At 45.3% G+C, this 27,416-nt stretch overlaps 1 protein-coding gene across 3 annotated transcripts in view; it reads right to left on the bottom strand.

Annotated features, from left to right (window-relative positions):
• The window catches only part of C2CD2 (C2 calcium dependent domain containing 2), a 41,275-nt gene extending 14,293 nt beyond the window's left edge, over positions 1-26,982 (bottom strand). For 2 of the 3 annotated variants that reach the window (XM_069785069.1, XM_069785070.1), the window contains exons 1-11: positions 26,532-26,982; positions 24,361-24,459; positions 15,350-15,469; positions 14,824-14,925; positions 10,822-10,944; positions 10,399-10,519; positions 7,204-7,312; positions 4,016-4,077; positions 1,453-1,592; positions 989-1,160; positions 114-227 (exon numbers count right to left, since the gene is read on the bottom strand). In XM_069785069.1, coding sequence (XP_069641170.1) covers positions 114-227; positions 989-1,160; positions 1,453-1,592; positions 4,016-4,077; positions 7,204-7,312; positions 10,399-10,519; positions 10,822-10,944; positions 14,824-14,925; positions 15,350-15,469; positions 24,361-24,459; positions 26,532-26,828 — 1,459 coding nt within the window. In that variant the 5' untranslated portion in view covers positions 26,829-26,982. The remainder of the gene's footprint in view (positions 1-113; positions 228-988; positions 1,161-1,452; positions 1,593-4,015; positions 4,078-7,203; positions 7,313-10,398; positions 10,520-10,821; positions 10,945-14,823; positions 14,926-15,349; positions 15,470-24,360; positions 24,460-26,531) is intronic. The other variant, XM_069785068.1, reaches the window with a different exon arrangement.
• Between the last annotated feature and the right edge of the window lie 434 nt (positions 26,983-27,416).

Genomic DNA, 27,416 nt, shown 5'->3' with positions numbered 1-27,416 from the left:
TGTTGAAAGGCAGCAGCCGTATGGGTTTGCTGTTATTTTAACAGGATTACATTAATCCCATGTGCACCAGAGAGAGATGTATTCTCATTAGCAGGTTTGAACATTTCTATTACCTGTATCTGAAGACGATAAAGTTTTGCTGACTGGAGCACCATGAGAATGGATAGCTTGAACAGAGAAATCCTTTTCAATCACCTTTACTTTAACTGGAGTTTTCACAGGAGAATCTGAGGACCAAGTTTTTTGGTTATTTAAACTATTCAAGACCTTTATTATGAAAGCAACAAGAATTTATTATACCAATGTTAAAGACTGTTCAATTCATAAGTGTTTGAGAAAGTTGTTTAATACAAATTCTCAACACATGCCCTCTATAGTAACCTGACCCTAAAAGACCTGTGAAGCATAGGAATTTATTGTTTTTTAAACATTCTACTGCAATATGCTAGACAACACCCACTTAAGTAAAAGATCTACTTTAATGACTTAAAAGAATGCAGCTCTTCATGAGACTTCACACAAAGACTGTTTAGAGGTTTTACTTTCATACTTATCCCAAGAAGAATCAGAAAGTCTAATCCTGAGAGGTACACTGAAAAAAACTTTGTCACAAGATGACACCAAATCTTATTAGACATTATAATATAGACCAAGGCACAGGATGGTCCGTCATTGGCAAACAGTCTAAGAGTCTGATACTTTTGTCATGTGGAAAGCCATCCACCAAAACCAAGCTCTTCTGCATTATCACTCCACCATGCAGCTTTAAAGTGTGCATTAAAAGGAGCATTAACCACTCCTCTTGTAATAGCAAGGCTTCATGAAAATTAAAAACCTGGTTCTGAAGAATACAAACAATGCCCTCTACCATCAACACATCAGAGAAGTCTGGACAACAGTGCCTCTCCTTACATCCCACTCCCTCCCCAACCTCTGTTCCCCATGGATAATCCTAAGAGTGAACACAGGAAGAAGGGGAGTTCCCCACCTGTGCTCAGTGGAGATGATCTCCCTTCTAGACGAGGTTTGGTTTTCACAGCAGTTACAGTAGTGACCACAGTCCCACAGGGCATCACAGTGCGATCCTTTTCTATCTTAGTAGCTGGCACTGGAGAAGAGACTTGCCACGTCTTTAATTCACTGGCTTCTATGAAAGAGAACTAGGAGGACAAAAAAATGTCACCTTAGAAGCACAGTCAAGCAAGAAGGACACTAACATTTCTAGCTAATACCCCTTTAGCATTTTTACTAACATTCAAAAATCAAACAGCTAATTCTTCTGATAGACACAAATACCATGTGAAGTGTTACCATGCAATCTGAATGCACTACTCTGAACTCAGCCGCGAATGGCACTGTGCTGCGAGTGACAGTCCAAAGCACAAGGTGAGCATTCAGAAGTACTTCCTGAAGTAAAAGATCCACCGTCAAACCATCCAAATGCAGTAGTACCTCTGCACTAATGGATCCCAGTCCGGGCCCCGGCTCTGGGCTGCTCTCACTGGTGCTGCTGTTCAGTGCAAAGCTTTGCTGGCCAGAAGGTTGTTTCCTGAACAAGTCTAGAGGTACAGTCACCTTTGCGGACAAGGGACCTAGAAGAAATAAAATCGACCAAATCAGTACACATCTGAGCTGTCAGTATGTTTAAGGGCAAGAAGACAGGAAAGGAGGAGGAAGAACACAGGCAGCTAATTGCAAGAACTGGTTCTACACCATGGGGCAGAAACATGGCACTTTTTACAGCTTTCTTTCCATTTTATGACTATGCGTCAGCCTGGCCTAAGACTGTGCAACAGGAAAGAATGGAGACATGAAACATTACTTATTTGCCACTATCTCTGGCCATCTTTTATGCAGAATGCTGAGAGGAAAAGAAAACATCTAGAAATACTACTATTAGGTTCTTCAACAATCTCTATAACCAGTTACCTGCATCTTTCATTTCGGAGAACGTTCTGCATTCCTGGTAAACTGGTATAGCATTAAGAATAGTCTTTCTTGATTTGAACTTTAGTGCAAGTTCAGCAGTTCTCTTGTTCCTCCCCTTACTTTATTATCTACACTAGACTGGACCAAACTATTAGCAAAATTACTGCACCATTTCAGATATGAAATCCTAGTTTTCTGCGAAATACAAAGACAAGTAGAGATCTACGTTATATTCACATTACCCAGCTCTCTCCTCACTAATATGATTCTACTTTGAGTCTTCTATTCAAATTTTTGGGAGAAGAACAGCTAAGATGGTATGGGGGAGAAAAAAAAAAGACAGTTGACAGTGCAATCAATTAGGACTTTTTTCTTCAAGAAACCAGGTTGGTAGTTACACTCTCAGTAGGATATGGAACATTACTGGTATTGTTTGAAAGACCCATTACTAAAGATGCTTAGGTACAGGCAAGACTAAACTTTATGCAAGAAACCATATACATTTGCTGACTGTATATAAATCCAATTTTTTGGTTAAAAATAAAAAAAACAGCATCCACATCAGAGAAATTTTTTAAAGCATTTGCCTACATTTGACTTCCCAATCCCTCAAATAACTGCAGATCATATGCGAGGTATTGCACCAACTTTGTATATCTAGATTGTTAAAAATAAGTACAGTAACCCAAAACCAAAAATCAAACACAGTCCACTTGGCTATATTACTTATTAACAGTGGCTTAGATAAAATACTATGACCTAGGGAATTACTGGCCAAGCCTTCATCCACTATCACAAGACAACAAGAGTAAAAGCATATTTTTTTTTAATCACTCGCTATGAAGACTTTTGGCCAATACTTTTAACTTTTTCCTGAACTAAGCTGAATACAACTGACAGTACTAAACCACAGAGAGATAGCCGAGTGTCAAAAAGTAATGCTTCTTTTTTTTTTTACACCTGAAACCTGACGTAAGAAGTAAAAAGCAAATGGATCCAAGAGGTGAAATGGTTACTACTTCCAGCTACAGCAAAACTCTGTATTAGCAAAAGAACATGCAGCATATATGAGAAGAATTTATGATGTTGTGTCATCACTTCAATAAAGCCCAAGTCACAAAGTATTTGGAGCAAGTTTACAAAGCTCATGTTAACACCTCAGCATGCTCTCTGGTCTCAGCACCCACCTAGCCCTTACCCCCACTAGGAAGGTAATGCTTCTCCAAATAAACCAAATGCAATAGTTCAGTGGAGGGGTTTTCTTGCCACTTAAGGCTAATTGCAAACTGCAACAACAGAATCAAGTAGTAAAAACGTTTCAGCCCCCATGTTTTATATTTAATCCAATGAAATCAGAATTAGTGTGTTTTATACCTGGTAATTGCTAGGCAGCCTCTGGGGCTTGAAAAGGAAGGATTTAGGATTAACACCCATGACTCCCCTTCAGCAACAGAAAGGCATGGAAAGCTTAACTTGAAACCAAAATTACTCACAGTAGATCTGTTAGAAGTTTAGAAGGCTGAAAAATTAGGATATCAGCACATGGAAGACTCGGTATGTTGACAGTCTAGAAACTCAAAGTTTCTCTGTAACCTTAACTCAGAGGACAGACACACGTTAACAGTGTATTCTCTCTTCTGTCCAAGATTACTGATGGAAGCAATGGTGTACATAGATAGCACTTAACCCACGTCAATCAGCGTTGCCCGAGAATGCCGCAATTTTGCATGGATTTCAACTTTGGGACCTACATTTAAGGACAGGCTTACAGAGTTTAAAAACACAAACTTAAGTCATAAATTTTCCCCAAGCTGTCTGTTTTGCGCAAGTTTGGCCGACTATTTTCAGCTGATCTCCCTTCCACAGCTATTCTTCCCCCCAAGGCTGCCTAGAGCCATGCTTGAGGCATACCCAAGTTCACTACCAGGCCAAGTCAGTAGAAGACATCTACGCTTTAATGCGGGTTCAGAAATCTGACAGTTTCTTGTTTGCCTATACAGCCGGGTACAACTAAAATAGGACTTAGGTCAACATTTAGCAAGGCTCACAAGTTAATCATGCAAAATAATTCAGTTTTAATACTTACTATCCAACTTTCCATCTTCTACTATTTGCAGTTGCAATGCTTTTGATTTGGCACTTAGTTCACTGTGAAGTAAATGAAACTATGTTAGGTCTTTGCAGGCGAGCAGATTTTCTTTCCCACTTAGGTTTTCCCCTTTCCCGTTCTGGCTGCCAACACTCTTAACTTTTCTTGGTCCGCACTAAGCTAGGCAGTACAACTTGCTAACTGAGGCAAGCAGCACTGCTGGGCTGCTGGGCACGCTGCGTGCATAGCATCTTTTTGACCTCAGGTAAGACTGACTGAAGGGATCATAGTCAGAAAAACTTTGCTTGCTCCTCTCCAGCACTGTTGCAGAAATTTGACTGCCTAAACTTTCAGAGGCTTTTCTTCTCCCCAGTAGTTGACAAACACTGCCCTTCAAGCTGATGTTGGCCCCTAATCCACACCACAGCACCAAGAAGCTATTTTTTCCTGGCAGGATCAAATTTCTAAGTCAAGATGCTAGAATAGGTCTAATGAACAACCCATCCAAAGCTGCAGGGCATCCTGTCAAAGCAGAAAAGTGTCCTGCAAAAGCAGGATAGATGCAAGTAAATAAAAGCAGTTACAGTCTTATGTGAGAAGAGTCAGTATCACTTCTCCGAAGTAAGACTCAAGGATGTTGCAGGATAACAAGAACTAGTTTCTGTGCGACAGAACCAATGTGAACGATTAGTAGAACTACTGGCATATGTGGCTCTTCCTAAGATGGACTAGTCAATAGATACAAAAACTTTCCTCTGAGACAGTGAAGCGAACTGGGTACCTACTGAGGAACCTCCCAGTAAAACTTGATTTTATAACCTTCTCAGTAGGTGTTCTGCCAAAAACCTTAAGGGCATGCATATATGTATCTTATTTTTGTATGTCTCCATTTCAGTGTGGTGTGATCTTGGTTGCAGACTTCCCACCTCCATTACATGCTGTGGGACATCATCTATGCAGCAGGTTTTAAGCTTTTCCCTGCCACTACCATCCCGCCCTGCACCTTCAAAACTTGAAAGGAAGCACCTTTATGGCACGATTGCTGCTCTTCCCATGAAGCTAAAGCAGAGCCTGACATAGTGGTCAGCACACTGGTCTTCAGACTGGGGGGTATTTTCACTTCTGAAGAAAGAAAAGGGTGGAGTGGGGGAGTGGGATGTGAACTTGAAAGAAGGTATGCAGCCAAATCCCTATCACTCATCTGTAAAAGTCCCCAAGCTTACCTCATGCACTTCTGAAAAGCAGCCAATGCTGTGGAAAACCCAGCACTATGCCTAGCATCAAGACCAAATTCCAGTCAACTTAATCACATCCTGCCTGCCCTCTCTCTGCACTTTCAGTTGGAAAGGGTATTATTCTTACAAACTTCCTGTCCGAAATCATTGGGAATGTGTCTGCTCTGTGACACGGAGCACAGATGCTGTTCCACCAACAGATGGCTGAAGTGATTCACAGACCCAGTGGCTGAAGCACTTTGAGATATTCCAGAACAGAAAGCTGCTACAGAAGTGCATTTTTTTCCCCTCTTACTGTGGAGAAGAAATCTTATCATGTTAATCCTCAAGTCTTGATGGCAATGCAGGACACTGTCACAAAAGAATGTCATCTGATCTGCGGCTTTCCACAAAAGCTGTAGGTCCTCATAGCTAAAATCAGACTTTGTAAGTCGTTGGATTGTATGCGACTGAAGGAAGACAGCTTCCTAGCTGCTTTTCCACTTGACAGCAGGATGAGAACCAGATGCACACGCCCCAACAGACCACATAAAAAGGTGAGGCCTTTCAGTGTTGCTCTACACATCAATTTTTCTTTGCTGACTATGGTGACTTGTAATCATCTCCACCGCCTCCGCACGTGCAGAGGGGTCTGGTGTTCTCCAAGTCCTGTACAACTTGTGAGGACCGATCCTGGTGCCTTCCTTCAAATCAAGCAGCCCCTGTTGCCTTTCCCCTCAGCTCTCCTGTTTCTGCAGTGCACGCTCCGTAACATTCACAGGCGCAGTCCAGCAGACTGCGATGAGGAGGCAGAAAAAGATCTGTGCGCTGCACCCTCACTCCCCCTTCAAGTTGAGGAGGAGCTCACAGAAGTGCACACCACTCCTCGAGGAAGAGAACTCTCGGCACGGACAGGCACAGGTCTGAATACACGCTCAGCTCCTTGTAAGCTAAGCTTCTGCTTTGCAAGAGAAGGAACAGATACTGACGTGCGGAAAACAGACTCCACAATCAGTGAGATTGTAAAGTAGGTATGTTCATTCTTTTGACTCCCCTTGTCTCAATACAGTGGATGCCAGGCTGTGACTACAGTGAAGAAAAACATCAGACAAAACCAACTGAAATACTACTCTCCGAACTATGGGGTGGGGGGAGAGAGAGAAATGGAACGGAGATGGAGAGGAAAGCTACAGAAAGAACTAGAGAGACTCCACTGCACACAAAGTGCCTCTCACATTAATAATCTTGTAGATAAAAAAGAAAGCAGTATCTGCAGTATATTGCATGGCAGCATCTCTACCCTGTTCCCCTGGGAAGCTGTTTCTGCCTGCCTATGCGTGTGTTTAAAGCCACTAGAGAAACATCCCTCGGACCCACCCTGCCATCAGTGACTCGCCCTTCTTCAATTCATACAATACAGAAGCTACCAGTTATTTTCTGCTCTGCTGCTAGAAAGTGGAAATGAAAACAGTTTTAGAACTGCTCACTTTTGACCTTATTTACAGAAGCTGTGTGAATCACAGAATACCGTGCAGGCTGCCTGAAATTCCCATTTTTGCTCTACAGAAAAAAAATCTAGTTAGTTTTACAATCTCTTTTTTATCATAGCCACCATTCTTTTAGATGGTCATTTTTTTGCACATTTACATTTCCCACTCAGCGGAGGCAAGGGAGAGACATCAGATTTTCTCAAATGCAGTTTTCAAGGTAAAGTGACTTTAAAACCTTGCTAACACTTTTTTTGGCACTGTATGATAGAACAAGGTGATTTATTATGACTGTTACTGCTGTCATTTACTAGAATCAGACATGTACCAGGGAAGATCTAGAGACCTATTTAATCTCATATTCATGCAGAGGGTAATTAGATATCCTTAAGTCCCTACCAGCTCCAGATTGCTAACCTTGCGGAATTTAAGCAAAAAAAAGATGCTTCACTATAAAAGTATTCTCAGTAGGTAAGTTACTTACAAGATAAACTCTTCCTTCCAAAAGGGATTTGCAGCATTTTTGGCTACAGAGCTGGAAAACTTCTGCATAGGGTCATTCAACTGAACTATACATGCAAGGTTTGTGCTGCCTGTAAGGGCAAGAAAAAAATCAATATCCAGTTATTAATATTTCATCACCAAGAGTCACACTTACTCAAAAGAAAGCAAAGAAGCCCCCTCCTTATAACACACTGCATTTTTTAGTAGACTATTGCAAACACTTCCTTACCCTCCCACAGAATAAATTTCTTCCCTCAGTTTGTATACCATCTACATTAATGGCGATGGTCAAGACTGCATCATCATTGTCCCAGGCATTGACCTGATTTAAATGCTGGCGTGAAGCAAAAAAGTGCAGGCATAAAAAGATCAAAAAGGATGGGGACACAGAATGAACAGCAAGGTGGTGGTGGCGGTGTGGGTGCGAGGGGGGCAGGGAGTAAAGTTGCTTTCAGCTGCTGTGAAAAACCCAGAAGTTTTCCAACTTCCTACTGGCCACAGTCACAGTGGTTTCTTTTGGACATCAAAGCAACCTTTTTCTGCTAGCAAGTGAATGATGGCAGTAGTGTTAATTAACAGTGGCTTTGTGGACTGCGGCTCTTAACAAGTTCACGACGTTTTAGGGTACTGGTGCAGAATTATCTCTACCTTGATCTTGGAATTTAATAGCATGGCAAATTGGCATATTAGAGTAGTTATATTGCTGCTCCAAGGGCAAATAATTTGTACAATGCGTTCCTCTTAAAACAATTTCTTTTGTATGGCTTTCACAGCATCAGAATTCGTTTCAGTCCCAGTGTTCCAAAAAATCAAGGAAAGCAGCAAAAAGCTCAGTATTGACTGTGCGCAAAGCAAACAGAACATATGCTGCCTCCAGAAGAATCTAGGTGTATATTCACTAGTGTCAACTCTCAGTTGTTCTCTGGTGGTGCACTGGGGCTGTGGACGAGTCCTATCTCGGGTACAGAAGCAGCTTAGGTCTGGCAAGGTTATTAGAGGAGACAAAGCACTGTGTACACACAGCTTATTTGGGATCCAAGCTAACCCTGGAGTAAGTAGTTTAGCTGCTTTCACAGTGAGCTGAGCCTGAGTTAATGAACCTGGGATGGTTTTCTGTTAACCCAGCCATATGTCTCTGCAGCTTGCTCTTGCTGCCAGCAGCGCTCAGCAGCCCGGGGCAGAAACACCCGTATAGCTCTGCCTGAAATTACACCAGCACCACTGACTGACTGATACTGAACAGGGTATTTTAGCATTTCTGCCCCGCACACCCTGCTGTACACAACTAACAATTTTTGCCTTAACAGAAGAAATCACTTTTGCCCTAGATGATACACTGTGGACCATATAGTACTAAATCTAGGATAATCTTTGTTTACATACACAAACTAAGGAGATAAAAACAGGCACAGCCCATAAGCAGAGACCAGTTCTGCTACTGGTTACTCACTACTTGAACTAACACATCTATAGGAAAGCCACAAGCTCCTATAAACCATGTTAGCATCCATGGTTTGTAAGATGATAATGATCAAGACAGACAAACCACCCCTCCCCAACCGTCTATGTGTATCTGTGCAGGTTAGCCTGCAATATTGCACACACTCACTGAGTCTCAGAGTTGCAACAGGATAATTAATTATTGCTGCAAGAGAAGGCCAGGAAAAGGGAAGGGAACAATGATTAAAAGGCAGCAAGCTATATCCAGAAGTTAGCATCTTCCCAACTGTGCAGTATTTCCACTGGATTTCGAGCGTACCAGCTAAACCCCACTATGAAGCTTTATTTCTCATACTCGTTCCAAAGTATTTACACTCCCAGAGTGCTAAGGAACCAGCAAAATTCCCTCCATCTCCTTTTAGAATAGCAAATGGCGATTTTGCTCTCAATATCAGAGTTCCCAAAGTAGAGCACATTAATTGTCCCCTCTTCTTCTCATTTTCACAGAGGGAGCAGAGAGGCTTCCCAGAAGATCAATCTTCTGTTGTGTGCACCATATGCACATAAAGGTATCTCTTCTCATGACTTTTAAAGGCAGCCAAAATGATCTGCTCTTTTGAAAAGTTTAGTTTGCACTACAAAATTGTAGAGTAATAACAAACTCTGAATGAGTTTTCCTGCAATCTCCAGTTTCCAGCACAGTTTTATTTATATAGGACATTTCACTGCAGAGTTCCAGAACGGCTTTAAAAATAATTTGTTTTTTAAAGAAAACAGTCTGCAGAAAGTTTTAGGGGAATCACTTCCAACAAGGATGAGCAAAGCAGCATTACGCAAGAGTCTAGGGCAGAAACCTATTACATCTAACTGAAAAAAGGAGTATAGCAAGTAGGATATATTTATCCCAAACTAGCGCCTTGCCCAATTTAGCAGCCACAAGCTTCCATTAAAAAAGACTGTTATGGAATTGTTCATGACCATAAATACCAGAGCCTCCAATTTGTATTTCCGCTGACAAAATCTGAAATATGCTTGCTCATGCCTCAATCAGTGATGGAGGCGTGCTTGCACTTGAAGAAGTCTGAATACTTGCGAGACAGGCTTGGTGCTTCTTTCCAAAACTAACGCTGCAACTTCACTAGGCAGTGACCTCCTTTTTGGCTTCATTCTCCACTTGCAAGAGGTACTCCCTCCCCTACCCACAGAGGTACTTATTAGGGGGGAAAAAAACCCTGACAACAAAACACCACCTTTGAGGAGAATCTACATAGAGAGGAGGAGAGGTTTAGATAAATCAGCAAATTGCTCAAAAGTAAAGAAAAGCAGCTGTAAAAATAAGGTAATACTGAACCAAACCAATGTCATTGCTAACAGTTAATGGAGAGTTGGATTTGAGCCCCTCATCTTGGGTACACCTGAAGTGGTAACTTTCAGAAATTAAAACTAAAATCGAGAAAATAATCAACCAACTTCATAAATATGCTCATTTCAATGTGGTTTCAACAATGATGGATTTGTTTACAAGAAGATCAAGATGTTTAAATACTCAAATAAACCAAAACATACACAGTTTTGTACAAGCATGACTAAGTCTGTTTCTCCAAGTACAGCAATTTTTTACATCTTCTTTTGAGAGAAGGTAGTAACCCAGAACTTCCAAATTATTTCAGCCAAAAGGAAAAAAACCAAACCCAACCCTGCTTGAAAACGAGCAGCATCGCACGGGCTATGTTACCTGCAGCACTGTGATCAGTTAGGTTTACTGCGATGTTCTTCACCAGCAGTCTGAGTTCATGAGCCCTTGGAGGTTTAGGTGGACTAGTGCCCTGAGGGAGAAGGCTTATGTTCTGTACATTCTGTGAAAAGCAAGCAGAACAAGAGGGATCACACATATGCAAACACCAAATACTTTTAACTTCTGTCACATCGATATAGGGAAGCAGACATGCAATGGGGTGTAACATCAACAGATAGCCACACGGGAGTTATGATCACAAAGCCTTCACTGCCAAAGGTTATGTTGTTTTAAAGAATGCGTTCCAGTTGTTTCTGATCACTGAACAGTGTTAAACTTACTTATTTGTGAGTCATGAATATATAATAAAAACACTAAGCAGAAGGACACTTCTTAAAAGATTCAGGTAGGAATAAGACTTACCTGAACCTCCTTTATATCTGTAGGCCTCGTACTCAACACTACAGATGGAGAAACTGAGCTAAAGAGGCTCTTCAAAACATCTCTGAGCGTTTCAGATATTGCACTTGTCCCTGCTGTCTGTCCCTAATAAGAAACAAAACAATCATGCTTGTCAAAACCCAGAAGAAAGAAGTTAAGGCAAAAATTAATTTGGTATATCTAAACCACCAAAGCTATCAAACATTAACTTTGTCAGAGGGAGACATGGTTTCTGTAGCCAGCAACAACATGTAACAAGAGATCATGCAAATAATTACTTAAATTTCTGTATTATACATTAAAGGAGAACTAGAAATAAACACTGAAAAAGTCACATGCTGTTCTGAGAGTTACGAAGGCACAGCTATTAACCACAAAACCAGAAGTTTCATTAACAGTTTGTATCTTATGATGGTGTTTTAAGTTTTTGTACCGCTTTGCACTCCACCGAGAGAGCAGATCGGGTCATCAGATAAGCAGATCGGCACTGTTCCAGTGTTTAATGGGAGTTATGCCAGCTTGCAACAGCTGAGAAGCAGCTAATCCTGTGCTGCACTGAAAAAATATTACAGCATCTCTTGGAGGTCTTCAACCTCGCTGAAAAGTGCACTGTATGGACAGATAGTCATGCTGCTTTGGGGAACTGACTCGTACGTCTGTCCATTCAAAAAAATCTCATAGCAATCTGCACTTAGCACCGCTGTCTCTGAGGGATCAGAGCATACAACGGGTTTTGCTTACACACATAGCTTCACACAACTAAGTGTAAGGTGTATGAAGACGGTGACCTGTCCCTGCTCTCCCTGTGCTCCCAGAGAAGCCTGCTTCCCATGTCACACTCCTCAGAAACTGTCGCTTCTGCTCAGTTACCTATAGGGAGTGGATTTTTAAATTAAGCTGTCGCAGAAAGGGCAGTCTGATACCCAACTTTTCTGAAGGTAGCACAGGAGAAATCTCAGCGAGGTTCCTCTTCTAAAGAAAAGATTGAAGTAGGAGACAAAGATCTGACCTAAACAACAGAGGACTCATCTGTCTTTTCTCACCTGATATCACACCTGAGAGACTTTACTATTACAGGCTTTAAAAGAAAGGGAACTGATTTATAGGTGCAGATACTGAACAGCTGGAGAACGCAATAATCACACAAAGCAGAATAAAGGGACCCTTCTGCATGCTGCTCTCTGGCGGGAGCACGCCTACAGCCGGCACGCCACGGCCAGCAAACAGGGCTCTGCCGCAAAGACAAGGCACACTGACCACAAGGACACCCAATTTGCACCAGCAGGGAGATCAAGCGGGGGACTGAAGGCCTAATCCTGGTAGATTGCCTCGGTAACACCGCGGCCGCGCACCACCAGCTTGCGGCGCTACCGGACCCGCGCCGGTGCAGCCACGCGGCACAACAGATCTGCGAGGTGGTAACAGCTCAAGCCTTGAGCAACCGCATCTCTGCGAACGCGGCAGAGCGCAGGCTTTGCTCTCCCGCCCTGGACACCCTGCACCACGCTCCCCCATCACAGAGAGCTCTTAGCACGAGAGGCAATCCATCTTTTCAAAAGCCCCAGTCCTTTCTTAAGTGTGGGAGAACGATCATGCAACGGCTTCCGCGCTCCTAAATGTACGCTTGCAGCCTGCACAACAAGTCAAACAGATTTGGAGTAACAGCCCTTTCCCAATTACCCAGGTGTTACAGAAACATTTAGGGTGTTTCATAAAAATCCCAGGAATGTTGTGTACAGAAATCCTGTTTCCCTGCCTTCTTACCTAACCGCCCTTTGATGACAGGTCGCTACGGTTCAAAACATAGAACAGCATCGACCAGTCCCACAGAAACTCTGCTTTGTTCACACTGTGCTCCCTCAAACAACCGCCAAGGCAGGGGGCAGCAGCACGCTTCTGCAACTTGCAGATAATAGTCTTTTACTTTAAGAAAATATTGAAGTAAAGTAGGCTGTCTAAAGCCTCAGTTTCAGTAATTTCATTACTTATTTAAATAAGCAGGTAAATCATGGTTAGTTTTCACTGTTGCAAAGGTAATTTCCCTCCCCTGCCTTCACCTAAACACCATCTGATGAAGAATGCTGTCAAATTGTAAAATCCCATCCACCTCTCGCTTTGCCATCAACCTAATCTGACGTTTGGTATTTAACAGTAACAACAGCAACAATAGTCATCGGACTTCTACTAATAGCTATTATCTGATGTTTCCATAGTTATTTGGAAAGCAGCTTGGTTGAAGAGCCTCCTGTCAGCCCAACCTCATTTTTAGCCATCCTTATCTGGAAAGTAATGCTCCATCACGACACCCTCTACAAGGCAAGCCACAATGGCTCAACTGCCAACCAAAAAGGCTTAAGATGACACATTTTACTTTGGGTTTGACGTGGGCTGGAGCCGTACAGCCAGCTACTGTGGCCAGCTTGAGGCACACCAGCACACAAAGTCACAGTGGCACAACTGCATGCAAACCTGAGCCCTGAGAGCCAGCCAGGTCGCCAAATGCAATTCAGGTTCACCCAGCTATGGTCAACAAAAAACAATGATTACATCCACCTTGTTTGACTGATGACAAAACCACTGTGTAGATAATCAGATGCAATTAAAGGTATTTATTTGTATATATAATATTGCTTCCAAAAGAGGAAAAAACAAGACACAAAAGCTGACATTTAAGTTTAGAAGCTGAAGCAATTTCCGAGGTGTAGGCTGCTCACAGGTTTTAGCCCTTTGTTTATTGCCTCGCCTCTTCCCTAAGTGCTAATAGAAACTTCAAAGTGAAAATAAAGCCCTTAGCTATTAAGAACTTAACAGGCTCATTTTAAAAATGCAGGCAAAGCACAGCAAGTTACAACTCCTTTGCTACTCTGGACTCGGGCATCTCTCACAAAGCAGGTTGTGAAGTCCAGTGACTGCACCAGAGTCATCTGGATTTGCCAGTAAGTACTTAATGACTGTTCAATATGTGGATAATCAGCATGCCACCCCAACACGTGAAGGTCGTTTACACTGCTACCCATGCACAGTAAAACCTACATTAAAACACACTTCAAAAGACTTGTCTTAGTTATGAGTTTCACATTTTTGTGTACAAAAACTACGGTAATAAACTATTATGATTCTAGGTCACTCAGTACAGGTCTTTAGAAGCAGCTCTACTATACAATAAACCTATTTTTTAACAAGGCCTTCAGTCAGAAAACCAACTTCACAAAACACAAGCAAGTGTTCACCCACTGTTGTAAGAAAGGCTTAAGTCACCACATTTGTGCCAAAAAAAATAAAATTGTGAAGGATCAAAGGCAGAAGAGAATCTCAGTCATGAAGAAACTTTTTCAGGGGATGTCCCAATAAAAAACCCCCAATGAATCACTGTTTATATACTAAGATAAGGTGCAATTCCAAAAACATCAAGATATTTTTAGATCATCCATCATTTCCTTAAATAATTGTATTTTTTCAGAGCTGTTTCTGAACTATTGTTGCCAGATTTCAAAACTGATTTAAGTCAAGGATGGGGCAACTTTGTAGTTACTTTGATGGGAATATCATTACAATTGGGATTTTTTGTTATTTCAGAAGCATCTGAGAAGGTATTTAAGGAGCAGACATTTTTCACACTTTTGAATTTGGTTGAAAAATGTTTGCCATTTGTCTGTCAAATACAGACTTGATTTATCTTTAATGCTTCAGTATCTTGAGAAAGGCGCCTAGACTTCAGAGATGCAGGGTTTTGATGGATGAGCCATGGCAGACGTCGCTGAAGGAGTTCAAGACGGCACTGCCAACAGGTAACTGCTCCATGCTTCTACTGAAGGCAGCCAGCAGAAAGGAACAGGCATTTTTGCTTCAGCTCTTCCAGCCTCACCTGACACCTTAGCTCTAGACACTTCTACTGCTAAGTTCAAGCATTACACTGGGGTTTGCACTGAAGGGATGGAGACCCATTTTCTCTACCATTACACCAAATAAAAGTTACTGACTGACCTCCTGCACTGTTGGCTGGATTTCAAAGTTGGTTTCATTGGTGTTAATGAGGAACCACTCAACTTTGATATCTTCTCCTTTGTCTTTCACATAGAGCTGAAGCTGTGGATAGGAAAGCAGTTATTGGAGAGTGTTCTGGTGTCCTGTAAAGAAACTGTAGGTCAAGCTCCACACTAAGGTTCACCAAAGGAAGAATGATACCAGTTTCTGAGTAAGTAAATTCAAAGTGACCATCTAAGAAGGCAGAAGTTACTTAAGCTTTGGGAGTGCATGCCACTCAAAAAAGTGTATTGTTGTTCTATACATCCGAGTAGTCTAGCCAACGTGTTATTCATCCACAGTCTCCTAAAGAGGCGGCTTAATTTATGAATTTATCACTTGCCCCAGAGGGAAACTGTAATATTATTAAACATTCCACCAGAGTTAACATGAGTTTGTATGCATTTTGCAAACAGGAGGTTCAGCTCAGCTGTGGGATGAGACGTAGCAAAAGGAAAAAGAGAGAGAACAACACTTAACACTTTACCTGCAAGTGAAGTGGAGACAGTTTCACACTGTACGACTGACCTTCCGCAGCTGCTGGCGAAGTATGTGAGACAGTGACAACAAATTTAACAGAATCTCCCACGACATTACAAGAAACCACCTAAAGAAATGAAAGGGGGCAGGGGGGGAGACAAAGGAAGGGAAAAACAATTTAGTCTTCAGAAGAAGGTTTGGTGAAGGCAAGAAAGGAACTAAGAAAAGGAAGGACTTTAAGCTACCAGAATTATGCTGAATTCCATAGGTGGGAGATTTCTAAGCAATTTCATTAACATCCCTACCTCTTTTCTGTACATTCACTTCTAAAAACCATAGTTCATTCATTTCTGGATGCAGAATTTAATACCTGGAAATTCTGGTATTTTCCAAAATTCCTTTTGCATTGTTATCCAATACAAAAATAACTCCTCACCTGACAAAGACTCCTTTGTGTTTCATGTATCTACCCATTAAAAGCTCAAAGATCACAGTTTTGCATCAGGGAGACAAAGAAGTTTGTTCTTCTTCCTCTTCTGCTCTGAACTAAGCAGCCTACTATAAGACAGCTGGTTTTACCAAACAAGATTTGGTTTAGTGGCATCCTACAAACGTGAAACTTCAGCATAACCCTACTGGTGCAGAAGAGGATTTTGTCTGTGTAATTCCAGTTCCCAGGGGGGTGGGGAGGAGCAGGACCCTTCAAAAGTTTATTCAAGTCTTTGACCAAACCAAGAAAGGTCCTAAAATTTGGTGACAAAGCTAAATATCTGGGACTAGTTTGTTTGCCACTTGACTGTAACAGACTTCACTGAGTACACTCCCTCACTTTTATGAGCTGTAATTTAACTTGTTATCACACTGAGTTTACAAACACAGCATGGTTTTTCCTCCCTCTCCTCTGCAAACTGACGGAGGTGCCAGAGCTGCCATGCAAAATTGCCAGAGTGTGCCGAAAGCGCCTGGCAGCACAGGAAAGCCCCAGGTACCCAAGTCAGAAATCACTCATTACATCAGAGAGAGAAGCTCACTTTGCAAACAGCTCTGCTGATTGAAGACAGCTGCTTGTCACTGTCCCTCTGTGGTTACTGTCCCCACGGCTCCCCTGTTGGAAAGGATAGCTGAACCCTCATTAGGCTGACTCAGGCAAAGTTAACCAGGTTAGTGCAATGCGCAGACAAATAATTTGCTGTGAGATTTGTTTGACGGAAACTCTGCATGTACGCTATTAAATTATGTTTGCGCACTTATTGCTTCACTTATAGGCACTGGAATTGAAGCTGAAGGCTTTAAACTGAATCACGTACCTTCTGGAAGACGCTTATCAGTCTCTCCTTAAATATATTTCATCTCCCTGGGCTCTATACCATACATTTTAAGAAGGACCAGAGCAATATCAAGGGCTGCAGAGCACATCCATTAAGGTAGAGACTTAATTACAAAGGAGGGGGGAGGGGGTGGACATGACAAATAAAAATCCCAACCACACCCACAAGCAACAACATTTGCCTTTTCAGGTTTGTCTTCCGCAAATTATAGTTTAGAAGCGGACAAATCAGTTTCCCTCACCTCTCCCCTTCCCCAAAGTCTAAATTCCTTCAGAAGTGATTTCTGACCCTTAATCCCACATAATCAATGTGAACACCCACTATTATGATGTATCATAAAGGATTTTTAAGCATTTTTAATAGCTAACAAGACTGAAGAGCCTAACTGCTTATTTTACTTGAGTTGAAACACAGAATCGCTCCTTTCATTCATGAGGGTGGATTGGCATGGTGGCTCTTTAAAGACTTTAAAGACCTCTGCCTTCTTTTTCAAGGGCAGAGGAGGGAAAAGGACAGGTCTGATGCAAAAGCTGCTGACACTTGCACGTCCTAAATGCAGTGGTTTATCATCCATGCACATTTCGTCCACACATGCATAGGAAGTTCAGTGCATTCAGAACAAGTTGGACTTGCTGCACCTATGATGCGGAGCCATTTGTCTGGAATTTCTGGATGTCTAAGAGCCAAGGTTGCCAGGTATGCTGTTGATTACTGCTTAAAAAAAAAGTGTGGCAGGAACGTTGGTAGATGAGTTAATGTACCACGTTTTTCTTAATTGTGTTTACTTCTAAGTAAAGGATGGAAACAGACACTGCAGGTGGTGGAACTTTCACTCTTCTTTCTACACCTCGTCAAGAGATGCTAAATCCGTTTTTTTATATTTGTACCTTTAGTTTAGGAGCCCAAACCAGCAGGGTTTAGGCTTTTAGTCTCCTTGATCAATATATTTTCTGGCAAAGACATCTATCAAGTCTTACTCCCCTTCTCCCTTCACTTTTAATAAAATAACTGTGGTCTTCAGGTACAGAGGTCTGTTAATTTTTAATCACATCAGAAAAAGGAGTGGTTCCATGTTTGTTAATGGAAAAATAGTATGTCTTTGTATCAGGCAAATCCCTTTGTTCTTGGAGCAGGATGGATTATGGAGTCAGAAGACTGAGAGAAGCAGAATTCTAGGCTGGAATTTGAAAAGAAAGCAGTTCTGTTTTCATCTAAGATGCTGCCACAAGTGGTAAGAAGTTGATTAAAGAGACCGCAACTGCCGCTTCCCTTTTGAAGTGACATTCCTTTAGAAGTGTAGTGGATAATTTTGATAGACGAGAGCAGAAATATGTAGGCTGTTTTCCCCAGAACAGTTACATGAAGAAAAATACTGAAGCTTCCTGTGCTACGCTCCTGTTCCTCCATGCCCCCATCCAACTGGCTTCCTCAAATTCATTTTCTCTGCACAGATGAAGAGCAGGAGAAGGGAGGGTCAGGCAAAGCACCCCTTTCTGGTCAACAGGGGTGAGAAAGAGGAAGGATAGATGTTCACAAGAAACTGGACTGATGGGAAGGGAGTTGCTCTTCAACCTCATTTATCTTCCTCATCTCTCTCTCTCCCACCCCTCCTTACGAGGGACATCCCCAGTCATCAACACCTTGTGATTTAGAGTCTAGAAAACCTGTCATTTTTGTAACAAACTGCTCTTTAAAAATTAAGCCCTTGCACCACCACACAGCAGCTGTAGCCAGCTAATTCTGGACTCCCAGAGGGGTCACACCCCAGCCCTCTCGTTATCTTCCATCTGGACAAGCAAGACCTCCTAAATTAGCAGAAATAGGGTGAGGTGACGTAGCAGCACAAAGAAACCAGGTCTCTTCTACCAGCAGGACCAAGGTATCTCCTCCCTCCAGCACCTCCGTAGCTCTAGCCTCCTCCAGCACAAGCACCCCATCACCAGCCAAGGTCTCTCCATGCACTTTGGGCATCATCATCTTTGGGCATTTTGGTTTCCAGCCCTTCCTCAGGTGCCTTCACCGGCAAGGCTGTGTCCCCGCTCCTCCTCAGCCCTCTGCCACCCCTCTCCGCTGCCTCCTGGCACTTGATCAGGGTTATTCCTGCTGTCTCCTCAACACCCACTAGTCTCCCTCCTCAACTGCCGCCATCCCCGAACACGCTAGGCCACGACGGGGGTGAGCCGCTGACGCGTGGCCTTTTCGTTACCCTTCCCTCCCCTCTCCACGGGTGGCAGGAGGTTCCCTCCCGTGGCCAAGGGAGGGTGAAGGGCCATGACTTCAGGGGGAAATTCCGACAGCCCTGCTGGAGAAGCTCTTCACCTCGCCCAGGCCCCAACCGCATCACGTGCCTGTGGAAAACCCTCAGCATTACAGGCCTTGATTGCTTTTTCTCCGGAAGGAAATCAGTTTTACTGCACTTGGTATTTATTTCCAGAAAAAGCAGGCTACCTGAGGTTACTCAGTCGTATGTAAGTAATACAAATCTTTAACATTTTCACAAGAAAATGAGTATGCACCATCAGGCAGCCACACAGCTAAAGCTGCGTTGATCTCAGCTGTAGGGATCAGTACGCTATTAGGTTTAGGACCCCCACGATTTCCTGTATTTGGAGTACTACTCTGAGAAGGAGAAGGCTCTTTTTTTTGGCATGGAAAACTTATCTTGCCAATGGCCACACAGACAGTTTGTGCGCTCAGCTTAAAACCTCACCATAAGAAAATTTTCCAGTCAGAAACTTCTGCCTTTTGATAGTCATAACACTCAGCTGTTCAGAAGGAGAATTACATGATCTCCCTTGGTTACCAGAGCCTATGCATTAACGTCTCGAGGGGGTTTCTCTAACTTCTTCACCATTCCCTCATTACCCCAGCAGTTTACCAAGTGACACAGACAAACTGAAGGAGGGAAGACAAATGCAATGTTTAACACAGGCACAGCTGGGGGCGGATCTTTAGAAGCCGGTATCAAAGAGAATTTGCCTGCAAATATAATGAGACAACCCCAGACCAGTTTTCCAAAACAATGGTAAACACCAGGGTGAAGGCAGGGTGAGTGGTGGAATGAGTGCAGGAGAGAGAGAGTTACCATGTCAGCAACAGAAACAAAGCAGAAACTGATAAAACATGTGATTTTATCCACTCCTTTGAGACCAACAGACATACAAATTCAAAAAAAGTGGAAAAAAGGGGATGGGGGGATAAAACAAACAAGCAGGAAGTGCAAGGAGACAGGACAGGAAGAATTTTCAACCTGCCTATCAAGTTAAGTGAATATCAAATGATGCGAGCACAGGAAGCAGTACTTATATTTAAGAAGGGGGAAAATAAATAAAGACCAGAAATAGCTTGGCTTCACCAACACACAAGTCTTTACAAACCATTAACGACACAGCATAGCTGAAGACATGGAGACCACGAGAAGACAATAAAACACAGGAGAGGTTTTCCAGTCTGTGCTATAGTAGCTTGGAGAGAGATTCAGTTGCAGAGACACAGGCACATTGTGCCATTAGGGTCCTAAGGCATCCCTGAGCCCTGCACTCATGATATCCTTCATGATATGTTTACTGACAGCAAGCACCATGGAAGAAAAGTAAATACATTAAGGATAAAGGATTATACTAGTACAGAAACTAAAAAACAAGAAAAAAAGAAAAAAGCTGCATGGGCCATGATTCCACTTAGGCTTGTAAAAAAACCCCAGTCATTAAAGCAGCAAAGCTCCAGGACAGCTTTTCAAGCAAAACAAGGAGTTAAAAGACAACAGGAACTGCACATGATGGTCAGGGCAGTTCACCCCACCAAAAATAATCAGAAATAAACACATGTAGGTAACTAGGAGTCATCCCAGTTAGTACCGTAATGGTGACAACAAGAAACCAGTCTTTCCCAGAGCAGAAAGCAGCCTTTGCTGCACAATGTCTCTACCTGCTTCAGAGCAAGTGGAACTAGAAGCCCCGATGCCCCAGTGCTGCACGAACACAGGCTGCCAGCTCGCAGCAGGGTGGCTGCAAAACAGTGATATCAAGATGAAACTACGACAGCTGTGTGGGTGAATAAGGCTTCTTTGGGCATGCTGCACAGTTCATCAGAAAACAGGACCTCTCACAAGCCTGCAAAATAGCCCTCCCTTCTCTCCACCTTCTCCCTCAGCAAGATTCATCACAGAAAAATTAACACGAAGCTTTCACATTTGCTGTTGCCTGTTGTGATCCAAGACAGTCATTCCTTGTATAGCAATTTATTATCACTCATTAAAGGAATGGCACTCTGAGGGCATTTTACCCCTATCTATTTAAGCATGAAGCAGGGAAAGAAGAGAGACTTCTGTTGTAGCCTGCTCCATCCAAACCCTCTGTGCCAAGCCTCCAACAAGGGAATCATCTTTTTTCTTGCCTTTTTTGTTGTTGTTGTTGTGAAGTTCAAAGCCTCTGGAAATAGACTGCAGTAATGGAAAGGTTGGCAGAATTAGCTAAGAATATCCCTAATGTTTACTTTATTAAAACAAAACAACCAACACCACACAATGAAAACAGGCCACCTCATTCTATATATTTAGGCTCTGGCCCAAAATTGGAGTGAAGGCGATGCATAAATAGACGCTTTGTCAAGAAGCAGTGTGGTGTAACCTTCAGCCACAGAGCAGCTCTGTCCCTATCACAATGGCTTTGGCCAAGCTGACAACCAGCAGCTTCCCCAACCATATCTGCAGCACTGCACTCCTGGAGCATACACCAGTTTTACAACTTTCAGCTTCTTCAAGGCAAGGACAGTACATATATATCTAAGGACTGCACGTGTCAGTGTATGTCCTGGTCATAAACAGGGCTGTCAGCACTAATATAATAATTACAGTTTGGCTGGCAATCCCATATTGTTTTGAGCAAGACTTCCCAGGCAGGAGGCTCGCTCCCAGCATCAGGCAGACTCATCACCTGGCTGTGCTCCATGGCCCAGCATTCAAGAGGACAGAGAACCATCAAACACAAAAGACATACCACAGGGCTCTATCAGCATACAGCTGCGTTAAAGTATTACACATCCCATGTTTACTGCTATTTTGATCTCTCATCCTCAATCGTCCACTTTGATGACCGCAACCTCTCTGATGCAAGGTCAAATCCATATGTGAAACAACATGCAATAAATCAAGCCCTGACTGCTGAACCAAGGCACCTATACGCTCTTGTCATACAGACCACAAGTAAAGCAGCATGTTGAACCAGCTGCAGGAAAACAGTCTTGTGCCAGCTGATGCCTCAGGCAAGTGCAGAGCTCTGCGGGATGCTACAACACTGATAAACACGCAGCACTTGGTCACAAACTACATTCAGAGCCAGTCACACCAGCAGTGAGTTACAAACAGGTATCCTAAGTTTGAGTTTGGATAAGCTGCAGAGAGATATTTCAATTTCATATGCAAAGATTAAGAGTTTGAAGAGCAAGGGGGGAAAAGAAAACACCACAAAACCCCTCCCTTTGGACTCTTGGTATTAGCAGTGGAATATGTAAGAGAGATAATCACCATATGAGAAAACTCCCAAGGTGTTTACAGAAAGGTATGTATTTAAGGAAGGAGGGAAAGTAACTACCAGAGTGCCACTCTAAGGTTATTACACACTGAAATCCAAATAAATATACAGGTTGTACCTTAACTGAAGGAGTAAGGATAATTCAGAGACATTTTTCCAGCAGCTGTGCACAAGACTACGGAAATGCGTTTTGGGGCAGTTCGGAACACCCCAGTTTACGTAAGGAAACCTTTTTTAATCCAATACATTTTTAAATGTGCTTATATTGGTTTAAGCTGCTGCAAAACCACATTAGGTTGCTGGCTGCAGTATAACAGCTCAATTAACATACTGAAATGGCTCAACCCAAGATCAGACAAGGACCAGAAACTGCGCAAGAGCGGGTGCTGGACTGCAAAGCCACAGGTAGAGGAGAGCAAGAGAACAGCCCTACAGCAGTGAGCAGTTCCCTGGGCTTAGGCTGCCACAAAGCCAGCCCTTGCTGCTTTCTGCTGCCCAAGCTTAACCACAGCAGGTTCAGGTGCCCACAGGGCACCGCAGGCACTAACTCACCTCGCTGCTACGGCAGTCAGAATCTACAGTTAAGCAAGACAGAAGTTAACTGAGGACTGCAGCAGAGATATTCCCAGTGGTACAACATGACTTCAGGGAAATCCAGGACTCCAGCATTGTGCCTTGGTTCTGGTACACAGGCGAGATGAAAGCAGGTTTTAGCCTTGAGATGCTGCTCTCATCGTGGTCCAGCCATAGGCACAGTACTCTGAGCACACAGCTGGCCCCACACACCCCTGCTGAACTTTGACACTAGCCAAGGGCAACCAGCAGACCCAAACCTCCTGGCCACCTCCCATTGCCAACATATTTGCAGCCCTGCCCACCTTCCAGCAACATTTTAGACACTGCACTGCAAGACACCTGTTTTTTGTGCTGTTAGTTGCTAGCTTTTATTTGTAGCAGATGTCCCTCGGTTGCTGGCTTCACACATTATACAGCACACCACTTTTAGACCGAGCAGTCCCCTCTCCTTACAATTTCCCATTGTGGTGTCTTCCAGTGGCACAGAGTAACACTAATGCCAATTCTACAGCCCTAGCAACTCCAGTCTCTCCAGCCCCACTGCTGGGGCAGGGACCACTGGTAGGGGGGAAACAAACAAACAAACAAACAAAACAAAAAAAAGAAAAAAGGGGGGGGGAAGAGAGAGAACACTTGCACAAACAACTTTACGTGTTGGCAATCCCCAGCTGCCACCAATCAGGGTGTGCCTACAAGTGTATCAGGCAGATAAGCATGCATAATTTTCAAAGGAATCATAGTAGAGCTGCTTAACATCTAAATCAGACAAGCAAACCAAAATAACAAAGCAAAACTAGAAGAAAAGCATTAGGCTAATTTGATGCAGGTGCCTAAAGCTGAGGACCAGTTCAGATGTGACTAGTAGTTACAGTCACTAGGATGAAAATGCAGAAGCTATCATTGCTAATAAGCACATATACATTTTTTTTTCCTTTTAATGCATTTTTACCCTGTTCTAAGAGCCACATTCTGCCTTAGTTTAATTTTACATGCACTAAACTACTTCCCAGTATGTGGGGTAGGGGCAGGAGAGGAAGAAATAGACAATTTGCTCCTCACTGAATACAGGATTCTGTAGAGTCAGGACTTCACCCTCAGGACTTTGTACCTGTTCCACTGATCCTTACCCAGCTCCGACTTATGAAGCAAACCTGTAATCAGCCACACAAACAGCAAGAGGCAGACAAAGATGTTTTCCTGTCCCAGAGGAGAAGTGTCCCTTTCCTTCTTCATGAAGAAGTCCCCACCCCACACTTCAGCAATAGGATGGGGAACCATCGTACCGAATGTGGGGATGGGAGGAAGAGGGCTACTGTACGAGTTCATTGAAGGCGTACCTATAAACTTGGCATAACCCTGGTTATTGTTCATTTGGTAGAAGCCCTGGAGCACATTCTGCTCATGACTTGCAAAAGAAGTGAATCAATGCAAAGACAGGTTCATTAGGGAGGCAGCCTCCTACCAGCCTTGACAAACTTAGGTCAAGGGTACAGAAGTATTGACAAATAAAACTCCCGCTGATACCAGTAAGAAAAGTTTACATTTCCTGCCCAAAAGTACACTGAAACAAAACTGAAATTTACCTTCTCTTGAGCTGACTTTACAACACTAACAACTTGTTTAACTGCTAGCTCAAGTGGTTCTGGTGGGTCATCTTCCTCAAATGTAAGCAACTGTGAATCCTAAGAAAGAAGAAAAAAAGAAGCATCATTAGGTGATGAACCCATCGCTTGGAAACGAGTGATAAAAATGCACTGCCAGTGAAGTTCCTGGAAGAACCAGAGACAGAATTGCACGTGTATGTCAAAACTTTTATGTATTAATTGCACGACACCTTACTACATGATACAGGGTAGAGCCCAAAACCCTATACTTAGGACATAACTACAGGCCTAATCATAACTCATCTTTCTCTGCAGCAGAGCATCAAGGTACACAGCACAGTGCAGAGCGAAGCCCATAAGCAGTGACAGAGTTCAGTGAAACTGCTCTTCTCAAGTAAGGATTAGTCAGTGCTGTAGTTTTAAAACGCACTTTTGGTTTGGCCTAGTAATATGGCTGCACTAGGCTATGCCAAAACTAAGAAAACCCAAGTATCAACTTGCAGAGGTGAGGAAAGAAGCCTTCCCCTACCCAATCCTTCCTCATGTGTGATGGCAGGCAGCGATGACAGCTACTCAGTCTTCACATAGACAGCAAGGAAAAGACAGCGTATACCTGTTTTGGCAGTGAGGTCATACTTTCAGAGGCATCGGCACTCGCATTCTCCACCTGCTACCCACACCGAGCGGTTAGCACCGCTTCCGTCACCCGAGGTTGTTTTGCACGCAGGAATGTCGTTAGCTGTGTGCTGCGGGCATTGTTTTGGGAGCCTGACAGCAGGAGCAACGGCACGCTGCAGTGCCAGGCAGTGAACTCATGGCAAGAGATGGTCCAGCGGCTTGCCCGGGCAGGGAGGATGCATGTGCCCCTGTCAAAGTGGCTTTGGTCTCTGGTCTGGGATGGGAAGCTGATGCTCGTTTCTAGTTAACTTTCAGTTCCTGGCACCTGTGCCCAAGCTGTCTGGGCTCTCCTCTTCCACAAACACAAGGCAAACCTTTGTTTCTTAGCACAATCCGTGCTTTTCTCAACTGCACCGTGCAATTTGAAAGGGCAGGTGAAGTATTTTCTTTCTGCGGCCCTAACTTACAGTGATGTCTGGAAAGTGTTAAAGTGCTTTCCTTATCTTTCACACACACCCGTTGCCCCGCTCTTCCTTATCCCCCAGCCTGCCCTCTGACATGTAAGAAGAAAGCATGCTGGGGCCGCAGGGAAAGGAACCTCCTAGACCTAGGGAGAGGGCTGCGCACAAAGAGACCTGGGTACGTGCCGCTTCCTAGATAGCTTAGCCTCAGCGTTTCCCACTGACACGGCAAGGGTTCAGTCCTCAGGACCCGTCAATTAGGTTGCCGCCGCCTCGCCTAACCTCCTTGCCTCTTAGACCCGGGCATACCACCACAAACCAACGAGCAGGATGCCATGCTGTGCCCTTTGCAAGAAGGGTAGGACGGGAAGGGAAGGGGTGCCGCGTTTTGCGTGTCTTATCTGACCTGGGTTAAAATCCAACTGACCAAAACCGGAGAAGCCCACCGTCCCGCGGCTGTTCGGAGGACGCCAGCCCTCAGCGTTACACCGACACGCACACGGGTTCAGCGTGGCCTGAGACAACACGAGCGAAGGAAGCCCAGCTCCGGGAGTTATTTGCCGAAAGACCGGCCCCGTGCCGGCGCCCAGGCCAGGAAGTTTCCATTGTTTCCTCCTCCCCGCACCCCAACTATGTTCTCGGCAGCCCAAGCCCCTGCCAGGGGCCGCGGGGGTCACGGCATTCCCCCCCCCGTCCTTCCCTGCTCCCACGCGTGTGCCCGCTCCGTGCCTCCGGCCAGCTCCCTCCTGCAAATTCCTGCCGAGCAGCCACCAGACATAGACGTGCGTATACACACAAGCAAACGTATACGCACACGCAGATACACATGCACACACACACACCGGCAGGCGCTGCCAGCGCCGTGCTGGCCGCACCCCGACGTATCTCTGGAGCGAGTCCCGGGGTCCCCACAGCCGCCCCTCGCCCGCCCCGGCGGGACGGCCGGCAAGGCCCCGGCTCCGGCCCGGCGGACACGGGGGGAAGCTCCGCGGCCGGGCCCTGCGGCGGGGCGGCCCCCCCCGCCGCTTCCCCTCCCGCCCGCCGCCCCTCACCTGCGTCCCCTTCACTCACCGCCCGCGCCGCCGCCTCGGCGCGGAGCGCCGCCACCCAGGCCCGCCGCCACTGCCGCCGCCAGCTGCCCAGCGACAGCGCCCAGGCCAGCACCGAGCCGCCCTCCTCCAGCAGCTCGTCCCGCCGCGGCGACGGCGGCGGCGGCAGCAGCGGCGGCGGCGGAGGAGGCCGGCCCCGCCGCAGGGCCAGCAGCGCATACTGCACCAGGTAGACGGCCAGAGTGGCCAGCGCCGCCACGAAGAGGGCGACCAGCGCGCACCAGCGCAGCTCGGCCAGCCCGCCCGCCAGCCACGCCATGGCTGACCATAATGGGAGCCGCGCTACCGGCCCCCTCCAAGGCTCGCTCGGCGGCGGCGGGGCCGGGCAGCGCCAGCCGCAGCCCGCGCAGGGCCCGAGCCGGGAGCGGCGCCGAAGCGTCCGGCCGGCTGCCCGGGGATGCGCCGCGCCGCGCCGCCCGCCCACGGCGCAGTCACCGCCGGGCCCGCCCCTGCCGGCGGGGCGGCGAGGGGAAGCCCGGCCCCGGCCCCGGCCCCGGCCCCGAGCTGCCGGCGTGGGCGGTGGCGGGGCGGCCCGTGAGCCCGGCGGCGGGGGGGCGCTCGGCCCTTGGCTCCCCCGGCGTCCCGCAGCACCGCGGGTGAGGGGCGGCCGGTGCGGCGGCGGCGGCGGCTGCAGCGGGAGGGGAGCGGGGCTGGGGGCCGGTGTCCGGGGCGGCGGGCCGCGGCCGGGCGGGTTGGCGTGTGCCCTGAGCCGGCGCTTCTCGGAGAAGCCGTCTGCCGTGTCGGGCGGTGCCGTGGGCAGCGTGGGGCGAGAAGGGGCTGCCGAGGGTGGGCAAAAAGGGGGAGCTGAGTAGAGACAGCGGGACAGGAGAGGCGTTCAGCGGCCCGG

This window comes from Haliaeetus albicilla, chromosome 6 (assembly GCF_947461875.1).
Source record: "Haliaeetus albicilla chromosome 6, bHalAlb1.1, whole genome shotgun sequence".
Taxonomy (NCBI): Eukaryota; Metazoa; Chordata; class Aves; order Accipitriformes; family Accipitridae; genus Haliaeetus; species Haliaeetus albicilla.
Note: the sequence above shows the minus strand (reverse complement) of the source record. Positions and strands in the feature narration are given on the sequence as shown.